A 20,924-nucleotide genomic window follows, 5' to 3' on the forward strand; every position below is an offset into this window, starting at 1 on the left:
TTCCAGACAGAGCCACCCACCCTGCCCTTACCTGCAGCAGGGCCAGCGGGGCCAGAGGCAGGAGGGGAAGGGAGAGAAACCTGAGCACCCTCGGGCAGAGAATCCACGGCCCCGACCTGAGAGACTGCAACAGCTCCGAGGGGAGATCTGAGGGGCTGGGGGGGCTGAGGCTGAACTGGGAGTGGCTGAACTGGGAACGGCTGAACTGGGAGTGGCTGAACTGGGAACGGCTGAACTGGGAACGGCTGCACTGGGAACGGCTGAACTGGGAACGGCTGAACTGGGAACGGCTGCACTGGGAACGGCTGAACTGGGAACGGCTGAACTGGGAGTGGCTGAACTGGGAACGGCTGAACTGGGAACGGCTGAACTGGGAACGGCTGAACTGGGAACGGCTGCACTGGGAACGGCTGAACTGGGAGTGGCTGAACTGGGAACGGCTGAACTGGGAACGGCTGCACTGGGAACGGCTGAACTGGGAGTGGCTGAACTGGGAACGGCTGAACTGGGAACGGCTGAACTGGGAACGTCAGAACCGGGAACGGCTGCACTGGGAACGGCTGAACTGGGAACGGCTGAACTGGGAACGGCTGCACTGGGAACGGCTGAACTGGGAGTGGCTGAACTGGGAACGGCTGCATGGTGACAGGAACAGGAAAAGGTGACAGGAACAGGAAAAGGTGAGAGGGACAGGGAAAGGTGACAGGGAAAGGTGACAGGGACAGGGGTGGGCAGAGCCAGGAGAAGGAAGGAGGGGATCAGACACAGGTTTGTCCTCACCACTGCCCTGCTTTCCAGCTCCTCCCTGGCCATCGCTGGCACTGAGTTCAAGGCATTAAAATGTCTGAGGTTTGGTCCTGGGCACTTCCCCCAGGCCCTGAGGGACGTGAGGAATGCTGGAGCCAGCACCAGGAGTGAGAATCCCCTGCCTGGTGCTGCAGGGAAACCTCAGCTGCTAAAAACCACAGCCAGCCTTTCCACTTAACTCATTCCCGCTGCCTCTCCACGGCTCCCGCGGGACTCGGGCTTGAACCGAGAGAGAGAAGCAGGGCTGGAGTTCAGAGCTGTTGCCAGAGAAGACAATAACCTGGAGCACTGTGTGATGAGGGCGAGGCAGGTGGGGCAGCATCAGCACAGAGCTGCTGCCCGAGGGAAGCCGAGGCCAGCAGAGAAACCCAAACCCAGCCTTGTGCTGCTGAGGGACGCTCCAGGCCGAGCAGAGCGCGCTGCAGGGTGCTGTGGGGAGGAGGAATCAGGGTAAACCCATTTCTCATCCCATCCTCTCACTACTGGAACGTCACTTTGGAGGAATTTGCCCATTCCCAGCCCCAAGGTGGGTGACACCAGCACCAGCTGGGAGCAGGAAATGACAGAGTTGGAAAAGTTGGAAAAGACCTTTAAGACCATGGAGCCCAACCAGCACCACCACCATGGTCACCATTAAACCACGTCCCCAAGGGCCACTCTGAAATCCCTCCAGAGATGGTGATTCCACCATCCCCTGCTCCAGTGCTTTACAACCCCTTCCACGGAAAAAACTTCCCCAAAATCTGATCTAAACCCCCCCTGCTGCTGTGTCCTGCCCTTGAGAGGAGCTCCTGGTGCTCACCCTGGTACAGCCAAAGTGTGCCCAGGCACGGGGAGGAGGAGTCTGGGACGTTGTGGCACACAGACAGGCAGTCCAATGGCAGAGAGCATGGAATCGGTAATTGCAGCCGCTGTGTCTAACAGGCAGGCCCAGAAATGCAGCCAGTCATTTTCTTATTGCTGCCATCACCTCCTGACCCCAGAAGGTTCTGGAGATCAGGGCCCAGGGACTTGCTTCATTTAGAAGCACGCTCCATCCTGATGAGACAATTTGGGGCAGTCCTGCCTATCTGCAAAGGACGAGAGAAGTCTCTTTGCTTGAAAAAAAAAGGAAGAATTGAGCTGTAATAAAAGAAAAAATCGACTTTTTACCAAGCAGGCAGCCTCCGTCAGCTCCGAGCAGCCCCTCAGCTCTGCTCCCCCTTCCCTCAAGGACACACCGTGCTCCTCCTCAAGGCAATTCTTGCTGGGTAAACACGAGGCTGCCCAGGGGCCACCTCTGAGAAATTTTCCTTCCTTCCTCTGTTCCTTGGTAAGGCCCAGACACGTTCATTAAAAACATTCAGCACTTTCTGAATGCGATGATGCCCTTCCCTCTGCCTCAGAGCTGGGAACGTGTGGTGTTTCCTGAGCAGCAGCTGCCCTTGGCTGCTGTGCAGGGGCACAGCTGGCACAGCTGGCACAGCTGGCACAGCTGGCACAGCTGGCACAGGGCTCAGCCTGCCCAAACTCAGCCCAGGGTGGGCTGGAGCTCAGCTGAGCCCCCCTGCAGCACTTTGGGATGCTCCCAAAGCCACCCCCAGGGGCTGGGAATGGCAATCCCTGCTTGCCCTTCCCTCTGGGATGCAGCCCAGGGGCTCGGGGCAGTGGGGATGGATGGGCACAGCTCTGTCCCACCTGGAGCTGCCACCGGCCCCTCAATCCAGCTGGGAGCTGCACCACAACAAAGGGAACAGGCTTGGCTTGGGATGCCTGGAGACAAGGCCAGAGCAGACACAAACAGCATTTACACCCGGGAACCCCAGAGTCCCAGACTGGTGTGGCTGGGAGGGACCTCAAACCCCACCCCAGCCACGGCAGGGACACCTTCCCCTGTCCCAGGTGTTCCCAGCCTGTCCAGCCTGGCCTGGGGCACTGCCAGTCCCCACGCAGCCCATGGGACACTTCTGGCAGCGTGGAGCAAAAAGGAGGAGAAATTTATAAATCACAATTTTTTAGCCTCCTACCCAAAGAGACACAGCCCTGGAAACATCGGCAGCACCGCTGCTTTTGGCAGAATTACCCCAACTGCTTTGCACTCCTTCATCAGCCTCTGCTGTGCTTTATGTTTGTTTGGGTTTTCCCTTTTCTAAACTGAAATCTCTGCCGAAGAGCTCCTTTCTGCTGCTCTGGGAAGTAACAGACACCACTCATGAGCAGGGCTGGAGCACAGGAGGGGGAGAAGGAGCTGGGAGGGGAGGGGTGACAGCAGCAGGGTGTTTGTCCCTGGAAAGGCAGAGCTCTCAGCAGATGAGATGATATCTCAGGGATGGCACTGCCTGCCACGGGGGACTCGAGGACACCACAGAAGAAGCAGGAGCTGCTTCTGGATTTTGGCACAGAAATGTTTTGGGGTTTTTTTTACTTTAAAATTGATGGTGCAGAAGCCAAGTCACCCCACTGGATTCCATCAGATGAATAAATTGCCCTGGAAGGAGGTCAGAAAATTAGTGAAGGGTCTTCTGTCTTTGGTGAAATGAAAAATAAAAGCATGAGGCACAGAACTCCAGCTGGAGAGAGATCTATGCAGAGATAAATCAGTGTACAGCAGAACAGAAACACGGAGAGACATCACCAGTCTCTTCCATAAGACACCTCTGGTGTCCCAGGCCAGGCTGGGCAGGGATGGAGCACCCTGGGCCAGCGGGAGATGGGATTTAAGGTCATCCCAACCCATCCCATGGCTCTGGATCTCCAGCAAATGCCAGCTCCTGCTGGCTCCCAGCCCGACCCTCCCAGCACCAGCAGGAGCTGCACTTTTGTTTCTGCAGGATAATTTGGAGCTTGCATTTCAATATGCATTGCCATAACCACTCCAGGAACTGGTGAATGCTGGAGTAAATTGCTTATTGGAGCGGGGAGGGAAGACGGGAGATGGGAAGTCAGCAAGAATTCCTGAAAATCTGCAGAGTCAGGGCTAAGTGACAATGAGCACCTTCTGCAATGAGCTGTGCAGGGGGAAAATTTCCCTCTCCGCTTTCTCCTCTTTTAACGACCTGGTGTTTTGCAATTCCCACCAAATGAGCAGCGAGAATGAGAGACAGGAGGGAAGGCACAGCGGCTTCCAAGGCAAAGTGAAATCAAAGGTAATGAACCCCCCTAAAAGCTGGAGTGTCACCTGTAAAAGCCGTGGTTTACAGCTCTGTCCTGAGCTGCTGATGCTCGGGGTATCACCTGCTAAAATGAGCCAGGGAAACAGGGGGGCACCGCAGGGTCCCCTCAAAAGCAAATTATTCAGTGATTCCATGAGAGTGACAGCACCAGCAGAGCCCCACACCACAAATAAATATATTTGGCACATAAAATATCCCCCCAAAGCCTGTGCTGGGTGCTGCTGCTCTCTGCCACCAGACAAGGACAATCCTGGGAAGCCCTGAGTGCCCTTCAAAACCCTGCTTTGGGAGCATTTGGGAAACCTGCAGAGCCCCAGTTTAAAAGGAGCCTCAGAGGAGTGATTTTAGCTGAGGTTTAGCATCCCCATTTCTTCCCTTTTGGGGGAATGGTTGTTCAAGGCCCTGTGGCCACCCCAACAAACCCCTTGCCCAGCCCTGACCTCCTCTGGTGCTGCCCTTGTGGTCCCAGGCAGATCTGTCCCCCCTTTGTGCCAAATCCCAACTTTGGCTTTATGGGGAAAAAGAAGAGTTCAAGCTGAAGGAAGAACCCTGTGAGCAGCAGAAGCTAACAGAAAGCATTTCCCAACTTTTAATGAGATTTCTCATCACAAGAGCCACGAGAGCAGGACCCACCGTGACGGAATTGAACCCGACACATTTAATAACAGACATAGCAGGATTATTAAACCCCATTCAAGCCTGGCTTAGAAAAGCAAATGATGCAAATCCTCGCAGGCCCTCGTGTCCCTGGGTGGCTGCTGCAGGCTCTGCTGGGCTCAGCTCCCCCAGCTCCAGGCTGGAAATGCAGCTCCTGCCGCTGTTTTGGAGGATGCACACGCAGGGAGTGCCAGACCAGGCTCTCGGGGCATTGCTGAGCTGCCTGTGCCAGCCCAGGAGCCCTGTGGGTCCCTGCCAGCTCAGGGTGCCCCGAGATCCCAGATAAACTCACTTTATCACCATGTGAGGCTGGGCTGTGAGACCCTTCCTGCGCTGGGAAAGCAGAGCCCAGGGGGTTCTCCTTGAGCCAGAGCACAAATACTGGATAGCACAAGGCACCAGGATTGAAACCATTCCTTTAGGGACACTTGTGGGATTATTTGGAATGATTCCTCTGAGTTTCTGAGCTGTTCTGGCAAGGTGGGAATGGCACTCCTTCCGTGGGATCCATCACTTCCCAGGACAAACCAGCCACTCATCTCAGCACAGCCCCCACCTCAGGGCTGCTGCTCCTCTGGCATCAACACCCCTCCAGTGAATACATTCAAATCCTGCTTTCCAAAGCTCTGCACTGAGAATGAGGCATCAAGCTGGCTTTACTCATTAAAAAGGAATCTTGGCAGAACTGTGCCCAAAAATGGGACAAATCTCTGCACCTGGGGGGGCCTGTTCCCAAAGGACAACGACAGTGACATTTCACACACTCTGAACCAGCACTGGAACAAAAAACACTGAAACCTTCCCTGGCTGAGCTGGGCTGGAGAGGGCAGAGGCACGAGGAAAGACAGAAAGGAAGAGGGAAAATGATGAAAAGTCTCCAGCAGGGAGAAGCCAGCCCGCCATGTCCCCGAGGTGCCACCAGGAGTGGAGGAGCCCGGACATCTCCTGGATCTGCAGGTCAAACCGAGGGCTCTGCCTCACTCCCTGAGTTATCTCCACAAACGGGATGAGATCACCACCAGGCAATAATTGATTAAACAATTAATTAACTCCCTGGGACCCCTGCAGAGGAAACGTTCACCATGATCCCCCCAGGCTGAAGGTCAGCGAGCTCTGTCCTTCCCAAAGCCCCTGGAGCCTCCCAAAGCCCAGCAGAGCTGATCCTCTGGGCAGCAAACACTGAGGGAATTCAGAGAAAACAACCCAGATCTGCTGCTTCCAGCCTTTGCCTGTACAAACAGAGGCTCCTGCCGGGCAGGGACACACAGAGCTGGATTTGGGACCCTGCAGGGACAGGGAGAGCCTTCCCTGGAGCCAGGGGAGTGATCTGGGCTGTGGGGCTCACAGAGCCCATGGAACCCCACCAGCCTCTGCATTCACCACCCCCACGAGCAGCAGCTGGAGCCAAGCCAAGGGAAAACATCCCCAGGATTGTTTATCCTGCTGCCTAAAACTCTGATCCTGCTCTGGGCTTCGTTTTAATTGCTGTGGGATCGTGCAATATCCTCACCTGGGACCCTCAGGATCGTCCATTCCAGCCCCTGGCCCTGCCCAGACACCCCAAAATCCCCCCAGGCATCCCTGGGAGTGTTCTCCAAACTCCTGGAGCTCTGGCAGTGCCCGTTCCCTGGGGATCCTGGACAGTGCCAGCACCTGCCCAGACACCCCAAAACCCTCCCTGGGCATCCCTGGGAGTGTTCTCCAAACTCCTGGAGCTCCGGGAGCCTCGGTGCCCGTTCCCTGGGGATCCTGGGCAGTGCCAGCACCTCTGGCCACGAACCTTCCCCTAAAATCCATCCCAACCCCTGGCACAGCTGCAGGTGTTCCCTGGGGCAGGGACAGTATAAATCATTATTAATAGTGGCATTAAAGCCTCAACAATCTGAATTTTTCTGGCACCCCACTGAGAGGATCCCTCCCAGTTCCCCTTATCCCAGGCAGGGGGTTAAATGATAAATCCCATTCCCTCTCCAGTAAATGCCAAGCAGGGCACAGACTTTTCCAGCCTGGGTGTGTAAAACCCCCCTGAGATCCCCCAGATCCCCCAGCCCCTGGCTCCTGCTGCATCGACACCTCTCTGCAGCCTCCAAAGCAGGGGAAATCAAGCTCCAGCTGGAATTGTGGCCAGGTTCTGAGAGCAGCAGCTCCTGACCCGGGTGACCTCCCTGCCCCGGGGACCTCCTGAGCAGGGAAGCTGATAAAAGTCTCCTCTTGAATTATTCATGGGGCCATCACAGCAGATTGGAAAATAAGGCTGGAGGTGCCCCCAGCCAGGGCAGGGATTTGTGCTGGGCACGTTTGGCAGGGACTGGGAGGCTCCAGCAGAGCTTTCCTGAGCCCAGGGAGGGGAGGTGGGACCACCCGAGGGAGAAAAGGGGATGATGGTGAGGATGAGGATGATCACCCCACACCCTTCACCTCCCACAGCCCTTCTCACTGCTCCCTCCAGTCCCATTTCCCAAACTTGCAGGATTCTTTTCCTGCCCCACGCAAACTCCAGCAGCAAATGTCCATCTCCTCACTGGAGGGGAGGAAGTTCTGAGGGAACACACTGAATTATGAATTATTGCACCAAACCCTCAGAACCTCCCCTCGCTCCCCGTCCTAGCACAGAAATTATTCCTGCACCAACCAGTGCTTTGTGTTTCGGAGTGAGATCTTCAAACACTCATTTCTGGGAGGAATCTTCAAACACTCATTTCTGGGAGGAATCTTCAAACACTCATTTCTGGGAGGATTTGAGTCAGAAATTGGGTTTGGAATTTTGAACCCAGCCAGCCAGAAACCAGGAATGTGAATCCTGGGCTCCATTTTTATGGAGGTTTCTGAGCCAGGTTTAAGGTGCCTGGGTTTGGACATCCCAGAGGGAGCTCAGTGTGGAGCAGGGGCTGGCAGGAGGGGTTTTCTGGGAATGACAGAATCCCAGCCTGGTTTGTGTTGGGAGGACCTTGAAGCCCATCCCATTCCAGGGCAGGGACACCTCCCACTATCCCAGAAATCCCCGGCTGCTCCAAGCTGGCCTTGGGCACCCCCAGGGATCCAGAACAGCCACCACCACCCCCAAATCCTCCTCCTTTCCCCCTTTTCACCATCACCACGTCCTGCAGGTGCCCACAGAGCTGCAAGTGCAGTGAAATCCATGAAATTCCATTTGGTACTCTGGGGAAGCTCCTATGGCACACTTAAAATGGGGAAATGTAATTAATTCCCCTTATTTATATTCTGGCCAAGCAGGAAGATTCATTTTACCTCGTTACATTTCTTTGCACTTTAGTGGGGCCTGACTGAAGAACAGGGGGAGAATAATAATATTAATAATAATAGTAATAGTAAATAGTAATAGTAATAATAATAGTAATAGTAAGTAGCAATAGTAGTAGTAGTAATAATAATGATAATGATAATAATGATGATAATAATAATAGTAATAGTAATAGTAATAATAATAGTAATAATAATAGTAATAGTAATAGTAAATAATAATAATAATAGTAATGATAATGATAATGATAATAATAATAATAATAATAGTAATAATAACATAAACCCTGAGCTCTCAGCCTTGCAGATTCCCCCACATCATGCCATGGTGCCCTGGAATTTCTATTCCTCCATAATAAACCCCAGGTATTTTATATTATATTTATAATAAACCAATCAGGTATTTCTATACTAATTTGAGTTTCCAGGTATTTTTGAATGATTCAAAGGATGTTTTGTGGCACAGGGTCTGCTCAGCTCTCAGTCCCCTCATCCTTCCAGGGTTCCCTTTACTCCAGGGAACGCTGAGTTGTCCCTGTGCCTCACACACCGTGCTGAGAATTCCACCAGCAGCTACAGGACCCTGCAGATGCAAATCCTAAAAGTGGAGATTAATTCACTGAGATTGTGGAATTTCTTCCTCCATCAGCTTCAGTTTTGCACTGAGTTTACCCCACATCCCAGATTCAGGCCAAACATTGGGAATTTATCAGTTGAAATCCCCTCTGTGGCTTCATTTGACAGCACCAACAGCTGAATAATGAACCTGGCTGAACACATAGAAAATAATCTTTAAAAAATGCTTTTTTCCCTCACTAATAAGCAAGACAAAAGCACACAAAGCAACATCACTCCCATCTTTTACAGGGACCTCAGCAGGATTTGCTCCCTTGTTCCCCTCTCCAGGTCCCCCAGTGCTGGAGCAGCACACAGCAGCTGAACATCCACTGAGAATTATTTTGCATCCCAGCACATCCCACTAAGCCTCGGCCACATTGCACAGCTCCTAATGGGTTAATTATAAATACATTTAAGGACACAGCAGCAGCCACTGAAACAAGGTGTTCCCTCAGCTCTGATGTAAAACTCACGGAATTCCCACAGGAATTCTCACTCGTTCATCTTCTGGAGAGGGACAAGCGAGGAATGATCCCATCATCCTTCCAAGCCTTGTTCCTTTGTGTCACTCAATTTGGTTTTTCCTTCTAAGACTTGTGCTCCATTTAGAAGAAATACATCCAGTTTGGTGAGGACTTTTCAAGCTACACAAATCTCAATTAACGTGAGTGTGCAGCAGAAAGGAGAAGAGCCCAACGTGTCCAGTGCAGCCCAGGGACACAGGGAAATGCCAAAGTCCTGTGTGGTGTGACCCCTGGGAGGGGCAGCACCTGCACACCTGGCCAGGGAAAGGCACCTGGCAGGGACAGGACGGGGGAGCTGCTGCTCCTGAGGGTGAGAGCTGATTTAAACACTGCTCAGCAGCCAAACCCCGCTCAGGGCTTTAACAAGCACTTACAGATACAGTAAATTAACCCTGGCTTCCATGACATTTACCAAGAGCTGGGCACGACTGAGAGGATTTGGGCTGTTTGTCTTCTGGAGCTGCCACTGGAGCATTGATATTTGTCCTTTTGTCAATACCTTGCTGTTGCATGCTGGCACCGAGAGCCTCTCCTGCTCACCGTGGGAGCCTGGCCTGTGACCCTGTCCTGATGTCCTCAGGTCCTGTCCCTGCTCCCCAGACACCCCACAGCCTTGGGATGGCCTGTTTGTACATCACAAAATCCATAAATCCACTCTGGTCCCTCCAGTATTGGCACCAATAAACCCCCCAGGGCTGCCTTGGCTTTCAGCACGGGTGGTGCAAAACTCTGCAAGATCTCAGAGCTGTGCCTGACCTCACCCTGCCCCTCCTCCTCCAAAAAAGCTGAATTTCCCTGCTCTGAGAGCCATCACCCCGTTTCTTACAGGGTCTCAGGGGGGCAGTTCCAGCTCCCAGCAGGGATTCCCTGTGTGAGGGAATTCCCTGTGCAGGGAGGAGGGAATTGGTGCCATTCCCGTGGGTTCTGGGCATTATCTGAGCCCCTGTGTGAGCTCACCTTCCCTCTCGTGTGCCAACACACACAGGGAACCAGAGGGTGATTCTGTGCTGAATGTTAGCAGGGGTAGGAAGTTATCACTTTAATAACTATAAACATTCATTTCCTTGCTTCGTTACCCAGCATTAGAGCTGGGCACATCATTTACAAGGGGCTCCTTAGAGCTCCTCAGCATTCCCAGGGAGCCTGTGTCATCCAGACTCGAGGCACACCCAGCCAGGCAAAGCCTCCTCGGGACAGGAATATCACATTCCTCCCCAAAACGATCATTTCTGCTCGCCCCAGACCTTGGAACTCTGTGCAGAGAAGGGCTGGACTAATCTGAAGTGAGAACTGCACAAGAATTCCCAGGGGTGGATCCCTAAAGGATGGGAGTGAGCCCAGCAGGGAGACCCAGCCTGGCAGAGCCTGCAGGAGCCACCCCAGCACCCAGAGCTTCCCAAGCTTTCACTCACTGGCCTGCAGCTGTTAATTAATCTCATTAAGAGAAGGAAACAGAGTTTGGAGTTTGCACAGAGGTTGAACAAATGTCTCAGCCCAGCTCTCCCAGTAAGCAGCTGGGAAACCTCTGGGAAAATGCTGGAACACCAAGGGCAGGCTGGACACTGGGGCTGGAGCAGCTGGGACAGGGGAAGGTGTCCCTGCCATGGCTGGGGTGGGATGGGGGGGATTTGGGGTCCCTCCAACCCATCCTGGGGTTCTGGGATTCCCTGAGGACCTTAGGCTGAGCTCAAGGGTTCAATGGGAGTAACTCCAGAGCCCCATTACCCACCCCCAGCACAGGACCCTTCCCCAGTTCTGTGCTCACTCTGGGACAGTCTGTGCCCACTCTGGGACAGTCTGTGCTCACTCTGGGACAGTCTGTGCTCACTCTGGGACAGTCTGTGCCCACTCTGGGACAGTCTGTGCCCACTCTGGACAGTCTGTGCCCACTCTGGGACAGTCTGTGCTCACTCTGGACAGTCTGTGCTCACTCTGGGACAGTCTGTGCTCACTCTGGGACAGTCTGTGCCCACTCTGGACAGTCTGTGCTCACTCTGGGACAGTCTGTGCCCACTCTGGGACAGTCTGTGCCCACTCTGGACAGTCTGTGCCCACTCTGGGACAGTCTGTGCCCACTCTGGGACAGTCTGTGCTCACTCTGGGACAGTCTGTGCCCACTCTGGGACAGTCTGTGCTCACTCTGGACAGTCTGTGCTCACTCTGGGACAGTCTGTGCCCACTCTGGGACAGTCTGTGCTCACTCTGGGACAGTCTGTGCCCACTCTGGACAGTCTGTGCCCACTCTGGACAGTCTGTGCCCACTCTGGACAGTCTGTGCCCACTCTGGACAGTCTGTGCTCACTCTGGGACAGTCTGTGCCCACTCTGGGACAGTCTGTGCTCACTCTGGGACAGTCTGTGCCCACTCTGGGACAGTTTGTGCCACTCTGGGACAGTCTGTGCCCACTCTGGGACAGTCTGTGCTCACTCTGGGACAGTCTGTGCCCACTCTGGGACAGTCTGTGCCCACTCTGGGACAGTTTGTGCCACTCTGGGACAGTCTGTGCCCACTCTGGGACAGTCTGTGCTCACTCTGGGACAGTCTGTGTCCCTCTGCTGTCAGGAGGAGCTGTTTCCTCCCCAGCCCACCCCAAACCATCAGTGACTGTGCTCTGAAGCCTGGCTCAATCAGCAGCCCCTGCCAAGGAGGGACGGACACCGGACAGAGCTCGGACACAAACCTGGCACCGAGAGCTGGGCTTGACACATAGCACTGAGGTGCTGAGAGGAAAAAGGCTCAGTCACTTCCCAGCTGTTCTGTGGCAGCCTAAACCACCACATTTAAACTCTTAAATAATGCTGAGAGCCAGGGAACAGGTGGCAAATGGATATTATGGCAGATGGTGCCTTTTTTAATATTTGTGCTGGCTGCTAATTTACAGAGTCCATAACCACAAACTCATCTCTTACCTTCTTCACTCCCAACATTAAAAACCTGCATGTGAGGAAAATAAATGCCCACTTCTTTCTGCAGTAGCTGCAGAGGGGTATGTGAGATTAGCAGACACCCCATTCCTTAATTACTGCAGGTAAGTGCTGGTGTTTGCAAAGTTTAATGCATTTAGGGTTTCCTTGGGACAGATTTCAGAGCCTTGGCATGGCAGTGCTGGGAAATGCAGGTTCCTCCCCAAGCAGAGCACGGGAAGATGCAGCTCAGTGAGGAGCTGCATCTCCACAAGCTCCTGTTTAGTCTTTATGTTAAACCTGGCACAAAATCCACACTCACAGCGTGGCTGCCATGAAATATTTAAGGGAACATTTGCCTGGGAGATGCACGAGCAGCACCACCAGTGGATGCAAAACGAGGAAAGGAAATAAAAGCAATAGTAACCCAAAATGGGGCTGAAATTGCCTTGCTGGAACCTTCTCTCTTCACCTCACTGGAGCAGAGAGCACAGAAATGTGGGGCAAGGCTCCTCTCACTGCTCAGAGCCTGAGCTGGAGCCTTTCCAGCCACACATCATTCCATGGACAGGTTCCTCAAGCTTCAATCTTTTATTCCATATAAAACACAGTTTTATGTTGCTATTAAACCCAGGGCTTTTATGCAGCTTCTCTCCCGTACGTTTATTTCATCATTACAAGTTTTTCTAAGCTCAGCACAGTGACAAAATAATCCCCAAGAGCAGCACTGAGAGCAGAGCCAGGGCACAGCAGCCTCCCAGGCCTGGCTGCTCAGCCCCACTCCCAGGGATCCAGCTGGGATCCTCCTGCAGGGATCCTGCCCTTCCATTCCCTCAATGTCCTGTGCTCTCTCCTGCCTTTGCTTCTCATTTTCCTTCACAAAATGGAAAAATCAGTTTTAAAAATGAAGTTTAAAAAATGACAGCTGCACTGTGCACACTCTCAGTTCCCCATAACTCCTGGTGCTTCCCTTCAAGGGAACTGCCAGGAATTTCCTCTGTGAGGATGGAAAAGCAGCAGAGCCTGGATGCTCACCTGCCCTGTGCCCTGCCCACACCTCCCACCTTGTGTTACCACCCTGCTCTTCCCAAAGGTACTAATTAGGCTGCCAGGAATTCCCTGTAAGACTGCAAAACTAACCATAGTCAAAGGTCTGAAAAAATAAATATTCACTCCTAAGACTATTGATGGAGCAAATCCCTGTGGTTGGAGACACAGGACTACACAAGGAAGGAATAGGCCACTGATCTCTGATGGAATCAATTAACAGGGGACAATCAATTAACTGGGGTAATCACACACAATGGTCAGCCTTCCAGGCACCAATAAACACCGAGACTGAAGCTGGAAATAATTTAATTTGGGGGTTTTTAAGTTCATTGCTACTGCGTGCCTTTCATAAGCTCCAGACCAGGGGAACGTGGGCAGGTCATTAACCCCAAGGTGACTTTTTAGGTGACTGGAGGATCAGGAAAAACACAGCCTCCCCACCCTGAGAGGGAGGAATTCCTTCCCAATCTCCCACCCCAATGGAGCATCCTGCAGGTTACACCATCCCTCGTCCCACCCCACCTGGCCACAGCACTATCCCAGGCAGTGGGGGTGGGATGCAGCCACGCTGGATTGAAGGTTTCTGCACCTGCTTTTCCCCAGTTTTCACTCCCTCCCTCAGCCCCTCCAGAGCTCTCAGCCCTTTTTGCCAGGTCTGGACCCACCCAGGCCAAGGACACCACAGAGGGGTCCCTGTCCCGAGGGGACACCTCCTTCCCACCCCGCCAGGGCAGCTGTGCCTTGGGCTGCTGGTGACAAAATCCAGCCCCAACCCCTTTCATCCTCTCCCCCTCCAGCACAGTAAAATGGATCATAAAAAACAGGTTTTTGGCAGCTCTGCAAAGGCCCCAGCCTTCCCCCCAGAGATGGGGATGACAGAGAAAAACAGGGAGCTGAGTCTCACTGCTCACACATCACACATTCCCAAGCTTGCTTTCCCAAAAAGCGCTTTCCCCTGGGCAGGAGAGAATGCCCCGGTGTGGGTCTGCCATGGGGGATGGCTGAGGGGATGAAAAGGACTGCTGAGGGCTCAGAGTGTGCTGTTTGATGGCCCATCACCATCGGGGACAATGCTGGCCTGGCACAGTTGTTGCCACAGAGCCCAGGAAGTTCTGGAGGGGCAGAGACTCCTGGACTGACCCAGCCATGCCCAGCTCCTCCCCACACTCCACTGAGAACACGTCTCAAATGCAATCCTGCTTTTCAGGCAAACATGGATTTTTTCCCTCCTTTGGTTCCTCCACTAAAATACCCCTGAACAGGCAAAATGTTTCCCAGGAGTCAAACAGGATATTCCACGGGAAGCAGCACCAGCTCCCTGCCCCACAGCAGCTTTAATCCTGCTTTCTGCTCTAAGTTCAGCACCAGCCCTTTTTGGACTAAGTACAAAACATTTTCAGTCATTCCACAGAATCCCTGGGGCTGGAAAATCCCTCCCATCCAGGCAGTGCCAGCCCTGCCCCATCCCCACCGTGTCCCCAGCCCAGAGCCCTGAGTGCCACCTCCAGCAATTCCTGGGACACCTCCAGGGATGGGCACTGCAACCCTCCCTGGGCACTGCCAAGGCCTGAGCTCCCTTTCCATGGGGAAATTCCTGCTGCTGTCCCCCCTGAGCTGCCCTGGCCCAGCCTGAGCCCGTTCCCTCTCCTCCTGTCCCTGTTCCTGGGAGCAGATCCCAAATCCCCCCGGCTGTCCCCTCCTGCCAGGGACTTGTGCAGAGCCAGAAATTCCCCCTGAGCCTCCTTTTCCTGCACTTCCCTGCTCTGGGTCCATTTTCTCATCCCAGCCCTGGTCCCACAGCTCACAGCACTGGGCTTCTCCAGGAACCAGAATCCCTGGGATCCATTTCTCATTAAAGCTCTCCCACGAACGCCAAACCAGAACTGCACCTTCTGCAGAATCCAATCTCCCTGTGCCTTGCTGTGCTACACTTCAATTACCAAAAGGATGGAAAAACGCACCCTCATTTACATTTTTAACTTAATTGGCAGATAACTTCTGAAAATAGCCCCAAGCACGCCAAGCCCAGGTACAAACGCTGCCCTGAAGCTCCCAGCCGGGCAGGGATGCCCCGGTGCCTCCTCAGCTTCACCTGCAGCCAGTTCTCAGCCAACAGCCAGAAAAGAGCGATGTTTCCAGCAGTGAGCACACCTCGGGCCCCCTCGGGGAGAAGGTGCAGGCTGTGCTGCCCCAGCTCTGAGCTCCAGGGAATTCCAGGGAATGTGCTCAGGACTCCAGGGCTGCTGTCCCACCTTCCCCACAGAACCCCCTGAGATGAGGGAGGAACCAGCTCAGCTGTCCCTGAGCGTCCCAGGGCCGAGGGCTCGCAGAGCTCTGGGTTCACTCCTGGCACAGTCCCAGAGAACGCCTCCAACTGCTCCAGAAACAGGGAATTTAACCCAAATTGACCCCAGCGTTCACCAGCAGCCACACACAAGCCCTGTGCTGCCCAGAGCTGCTCCTGGGGCCACAGCAGGACCTTACCTGGGAAGGGCGAGGCCAGGAGTGGGACTTTGATGGGGGAGAGGGTGAGGAGCTGGCAGGGCTGCAGGCTCGGCCCCGCGGGGGCCTCGGGCTCCAGGGCCAGCAGCGCCAGGCTCTGAGTGCCACCCACGGCTTTAAGGCTGTTCTGGCAACCACCTGTGGGACAGAGAGAGAAAATGGGTGTGAGCTGGAGGGGAGAGCAGTGGGACTGGGGAAGGTGGGTGCTCAGCACCCTGAGTTTTGGCACAGGGTGGAACAAGATGCAGCACGCCCCACCTGGCCCTGCGAGAGAGACTCCAGAGCCTGAGCAGGTGTTACATGGAGTAAATCTGTTTATTGTGCCCAGCTCTGGTCTCCAGAGCTCAGGAATCGCTGAGCCACAGAATCACTTCCATGGGAAAAGACCTGCAGGGTCATCAAGTCTGAATCTTGATCAACCCCACCGTGTCCCCAGCCCAGAGCCCTGAGTGCCACCTCCAGCAATTCCTGGGACACCTCCAGGGATGGGCACTGCAACCCTCCCTGGGCACTGCCAAGGCCTGAGCTCCCTTTCCATGGGGAAATTCCTGCTGCTGTCCCCCCTGAGCTGCCCTGGCCCAGCCTGAGCCCGTTCCCTCTCCTCCTGTCCCTGTTCCTGGGAGCAGAGACAAAGGAAGAATGTCAAGGAGCTGCTGGAGAGGGTCCAGCAGAGGCCACAGAGGTCATTTTGGGACTGGAGCATCTCTGAGATGAGGAGAGACTGCGGGAGCTGGGCCTGCTCAGTCTGGAGAAGGGAAGGCTGAGAGGGGATCCCATCAATCCATACAAATCTCCCCAAGGGCTGTCAGAGGACGGTGCCAGACTCTGCTCAGCGGTGCCAGAGACAGGACAAGGAGCAGTGGCCAGAAGCTAAAGCACAGCAAGTTCCAGCCCAACATGAGAAAACTTCTTTGCATGGAGGGGCCAGAGCCAGGAACAGCTGCCCAGGGAGGGGCTGGGGTCTCCCTCTCCAGAGCCATTCCAAACCCTCCTGGACACGTTCCCGTGTCGCCTGCTGCAGGTGACACTGCCTGGGCAGGAGCCTGAACTGGATGATCTCCAGAGGTCCCCTCCAGCCCAGCTGTTCTGTGACTGAGACATTCCTGCAGGACTCCCAGAGCCCCTTTGCTAGTGGTGATTGCAAATCCCCAGCCTGTGGCTGGAGCATTTTTAGCCATTAAACCCCACAGATGTGAACACATCACCATCACCCAGAGGCACAAGGCAGCAGTGACTCACACACAAACTGCGCAGAGTTATTGAATTTAAATGAAAAAACTTAATAAAAAAGTCAAATATTTGAACACACGGAACACAATTATTCTCAGCTTTCCTAAGTGTAACAGTCTGATGTCAAATCTGAATTTATTCCTTGCTATATTAGGCACCCACTGCTCCCTCACCTGCCTGGCTGCTCTCCTGTGTCCTGCACACAAATCCCTGAGTTTGACAAGCTCTGCACCTTATCTCCCTCATCCCAAAAACTCAACAGGACACTTTATGGAATCCCTGGGGCTGGAAAATCCCTCCCAGCCCAGGGACTCCCAGCCCTGCCCCAGCCCAGAGCCCTGAGTGCCACCTCCAGCAATTCCTGGGACACCTCCAGGGATGGGCACTGCAACCCTCCCTGGGCACTGCCAAGGGAACCCAGGAATGTCCCCAGTCCAAGCTCAAACACCCTTTAGCCCCTGCACCATTCACTCCCCAGCCTGGCAGCGGCAGGGAAGACCTTCAGAGCTCAATTGTGACTGATTATGTTAAATAAACAAGAGCAGGAGTCGTATAACTCTTGAGGAGCAAAGCAGATCTGACAAGCAGCAGCTGTTCCTCCCTCCATGCCGAGCTCGGGATTCAAAAATTAAGCAATCATCAGCTTATTTTGGCATCCTGCAAAGCTCTCAGCCCGGTGCAAATCCTGCAGGCAGCAGGAGCCAGCTGTGGCTCCACAAATCCCATCTGATCCCACTCCTCACTCCCAGGCTTCTCCTTCCCTGTGCATCCCAGCAAGGAGAACAGGGAATGGCTCTTTGGGAAGGGCGGCTGGGCTGGGGGATGCAGGTAGGAGAGCACAGCAGGGACCTGGGATAAGGTCACAGGATCAGGGAATGCTTTGGGTTGGGAGGGAAAATCATCCATTCCCACCCCAGCCATGGCAGGGACACCTTCCCCTGTCCCAGCTGCTCCAGCACCAATGTCCAGCCTGGCCTTGGGCACTGCCAGGGATCCAGGGGCAGCCCCAGCTGCTCTGGGCACCTGTGCCAGGGCCTGCCCACCCTGCCAGGAACAATTCCTGCCCCAAATCCCATCCAGCCCTGCCCTCTGGCACTGGGAGCCATTCCCTGTGTCCTGTCCCTCCATCCCTTGTCCCCAGTCCCTCTCCAGCTCTCCTGGAGCCCCTCCAGGCTCTGAGCTCTCCCTGGAGCCTTCTCCATGTGAACACCCCCAGCTTTGTCGCAGCCCTTTACAAACAATTATTTCCCAACAAGATAAACCCTGAATTAACAAAACAGAAGTTTAATATTTTCAGTGTCACCAAAAAATGTCAATTATTTCTACAGTCGTTACTCCTCTGTGCCAAGGAACACCTGCAGATGCACTAAGCAACCGGCACACAGGCCAAGAAAAACCCACAAATATTGAAGTTTTGATCATTCAGCAATGGATAAATGAAAACAGATTTTTCTGCCAGACCGACAGTGGAAATCAAAAAACAAAATAAAAAGCCTTCAGTGTCCAGCCAATCCAAGGGTTAAATACAAGCTCATTGTTCATTCACGTGGGAAGTGGAACAATCCTTCAGCGAGGTGAAACACCTGCGCTCCCAGAGCCTGTGCTCATTCCCGATTCCAGCTGTCTGCTGCTGGGAAAAACCCACAAAACATCTCCTGCAGCTCCTGTGAAAGCTAATGCTGTCTGCAGTCACGGCTTTCCTGTGCCTTCCTGCAGGGCACATGAGCGGAAAGGTTGTTTACTTCTCGTTTGAATCCTTTCTTCTGGAGAGGAGGATGTGATTTCCCCAAAGAGGGCAGGAGAACAGGAAAATAATGCGAGCCGGGGCCAGCCGAGCCCGCGCTGAGCAGCGCTCCTGGAGCTGCCTTCCTTATTAAACTTTCATCAGGCCCCTTATCAAAGTTTCATCACTCAGTTGAAAGAGGAGTTTGGGTGGTTTCCCCTCCTTTGACGGAGTTCTCTCCTGCTGAATAACTCGGTGGAGGAAGGGCCAGGCTGTGCTTTGGGTGCTGGAGAGAGCGCGGGCAGCGGGAGCTGCTCTGCCCCAGCCCAGCATCACCCACTGCTCACCCACCCTGGAACCCGGCCCAGAGAGCTGGGGGCTCCCATCTCCTCACAAACCAACCAGGTCTGCTCTAAGTGTTTCCAAAAAGGCCTCGGAAGGGTTTTAGAGTTACCGGGAATTTCAACAGTCAAATGCCATGGAAAGAGGAGTGAAATGCCATCACCGGCATTCCAGTGAGAGGGGAAATGAGGGGTTTCTCCTGGCCATGGTGCTTTCCCCAGATCTGGTTTTGGCAGGTCATGGCACACCCTGGCAGTGAGGTGAAAACTTCCCTGAATCCCAGGATCCCTGGGGCTGGAAAATTCCTCCCAGCCCTGCCCCATCCCCACCCTGCCCCAGCCCAGAGCCCTGAGTGCCACCTCCAGCAATTCCTGGGACACCTCCAGGGATGGGCACTGCAACCCTCCCTGGGCACTGCCAGTGTTCCTGTTCCAAAAACCATCCTCATCACCCAGCAGCAGTCCTGCTGTAACAGGAGCTCCCAAATTCTCTTGGAAGGAGCTCTGTGCTTGCCCTCAGCCCCTCACAGCCCCTCAGCCCCCCCAGCCCAGCTGATGGCTTTAAGCAGAATTTTCTCTATTTTTAAGAAGGAATCTCTGCATCTTTAAGCTCTGATGCCTTTAAGTAGAATTTTCAGTATTTTTAAGTCAGATTCACTCTGTCTTTAAGCTCAGAGTCCTTAGGCAGGATTTTCACTATTTTTAAGTAGGATCCTCTGCATCTTTAAGCTCCAGGACTTCAAGCAGAATTTGCTGTCCCTTCCTTTGACCTCAGCTGCAGATGGAGCCTGACGGTGCCATTGTGACCCTCAACCCCCTTCTGAATGCAGACAGATGTTCCCAGCTGTGCCAGACAGCTGCTGCTCAAGGTTTCCTGCTTTACAGCCTGCTGGGCACTGGCCTGAGGGGACGTGGCACCTCCTCCTGGGCTTCTGCCAGCCCGAGCTGAACCTGGCCCAAAGCTGGGCAGGGGCACCTCCCCAAAGGGCACCAGAGACCCTCGAGGGCACAGCAGGCACAGGGACAGCATCAGCTGAAAGAATTCTGCAGGAGGAGGTGATGGGATAACGTGGATGAGCCAGGAGGGCGTGTGGAGATGTCAGTGAGTAAATTTGGATTTGTGCAGAACTTTCACATTGTGGGGAATGAAAGTCTCCTTTCTCAACCTGAGCCTTTGCCTGTGTTTGGAGTTCCGAAAAAACCCTAAATACCCCAAAACCCCTGCAGAGGGAAACACAGGGATATCCATCCCTTAAAGGGAAACACAGGGATATCCATCCCTGCAGAGGGAAACACAGGGATATCCATCCTTCAAAGGGAAACACAGGGATATCCATCCCTCAAAGGGAAACACAGGGATATCCATCCCAGCAAACACAGGGATATCCATCCCTCAAAGGGAAACACAGGGATATCCATCCCAGCAAACACAGGGATATCCATCCCTCAAAGGGAAACACAGGGATATCCATCCCAGCAAACACAGGGATATCCATCCCAGCAAACACAGGGATATCCATCCCAGCAAACACAGGGATATCCATCCCAGCAAACACAGGGATATCCATCCCTCAAAGGGAAACACAGGGATATCTCAGTGTAAAAGGAAATACAGGGATATCCATCCCTGCAAAGGGAAGCAAGCACACCAACAGCCCTGGAAAAGGAAACAAACACAGGGATGTCCCTGCTTTCCTGGTATCCCTGCTTTCCAAGGGGGAAAACAGCTGCTGGCACTGCCACTGGAACCCCTGGCTGTGATTGCCAGGAACATTTTCCTGCTCGTGTGCAATAAATCCAAATCCCTGGCTCCTCACAGACACCCCCTGCCCTGGGAGCGCCGGGAGAGCTGGATGTGTTCAGCAGGAGCTCTCAGGACGATGCTCTGGAAAGGGCAGGACCACCAGCCTCACCCATGAGGAGACTGCTCCTGGGTTAATTTCTGTAATTTAAGTGGGAAAACAAACTTCACTCAGAGTTTCTCTTGATTTGGGGAGGTAACAGGAAAAGCACCAAAAAACCATAAGCTCAATGAGCAAAACAAAAACTTTGTTAAGGCTGTGGTTAAAGGCAAGCGTTCCCAGACTGGGCTTGGCAGTGCTTGAATGCTCCAGGAACAAAGAGAGGTTTGATGGCTTTTCAGGGACACCAGTGGG

General features: G+C 53.8%; 1 protein-coding gene across 1 annotated transcript in view; it reads right to left on the bottom strand.

Moving 5' to 3' along the window:
• Window positions 1–20,924, bottom strand: part of TCERG1L (transcription elongation regulator 1 like) — a 46,404-nt gene that overhangs the window by 18,487 nt on the left and 6,993 nt on the right. The window contains exon 4 of the mRNA XM_005528849.3: window positions 15,457–15,612. Coding sequence (XP_005528906.2) covers window positions 15,457–15,612 — 156 coding nt within the window. The remainder of the gene's footprint in view (window positions 1–15,456; window positions 15,613–20,924) is intronic.

Source organism: Pseudopodoces humilis, chromosome 9 (assembly GCF_049639895.1).
Source record: "Pseudopodoces humilis isolate 2021_Gansu_Grassland_sample_001 chromosome 9, ASM4963989v1, whole genome shotgun sequence".
NCBI lineage: Eukaryota > Metazoa > Chordata > Aves > Passeriformes > Paridae > Pseudopodoces > Pseudopodoces humilis.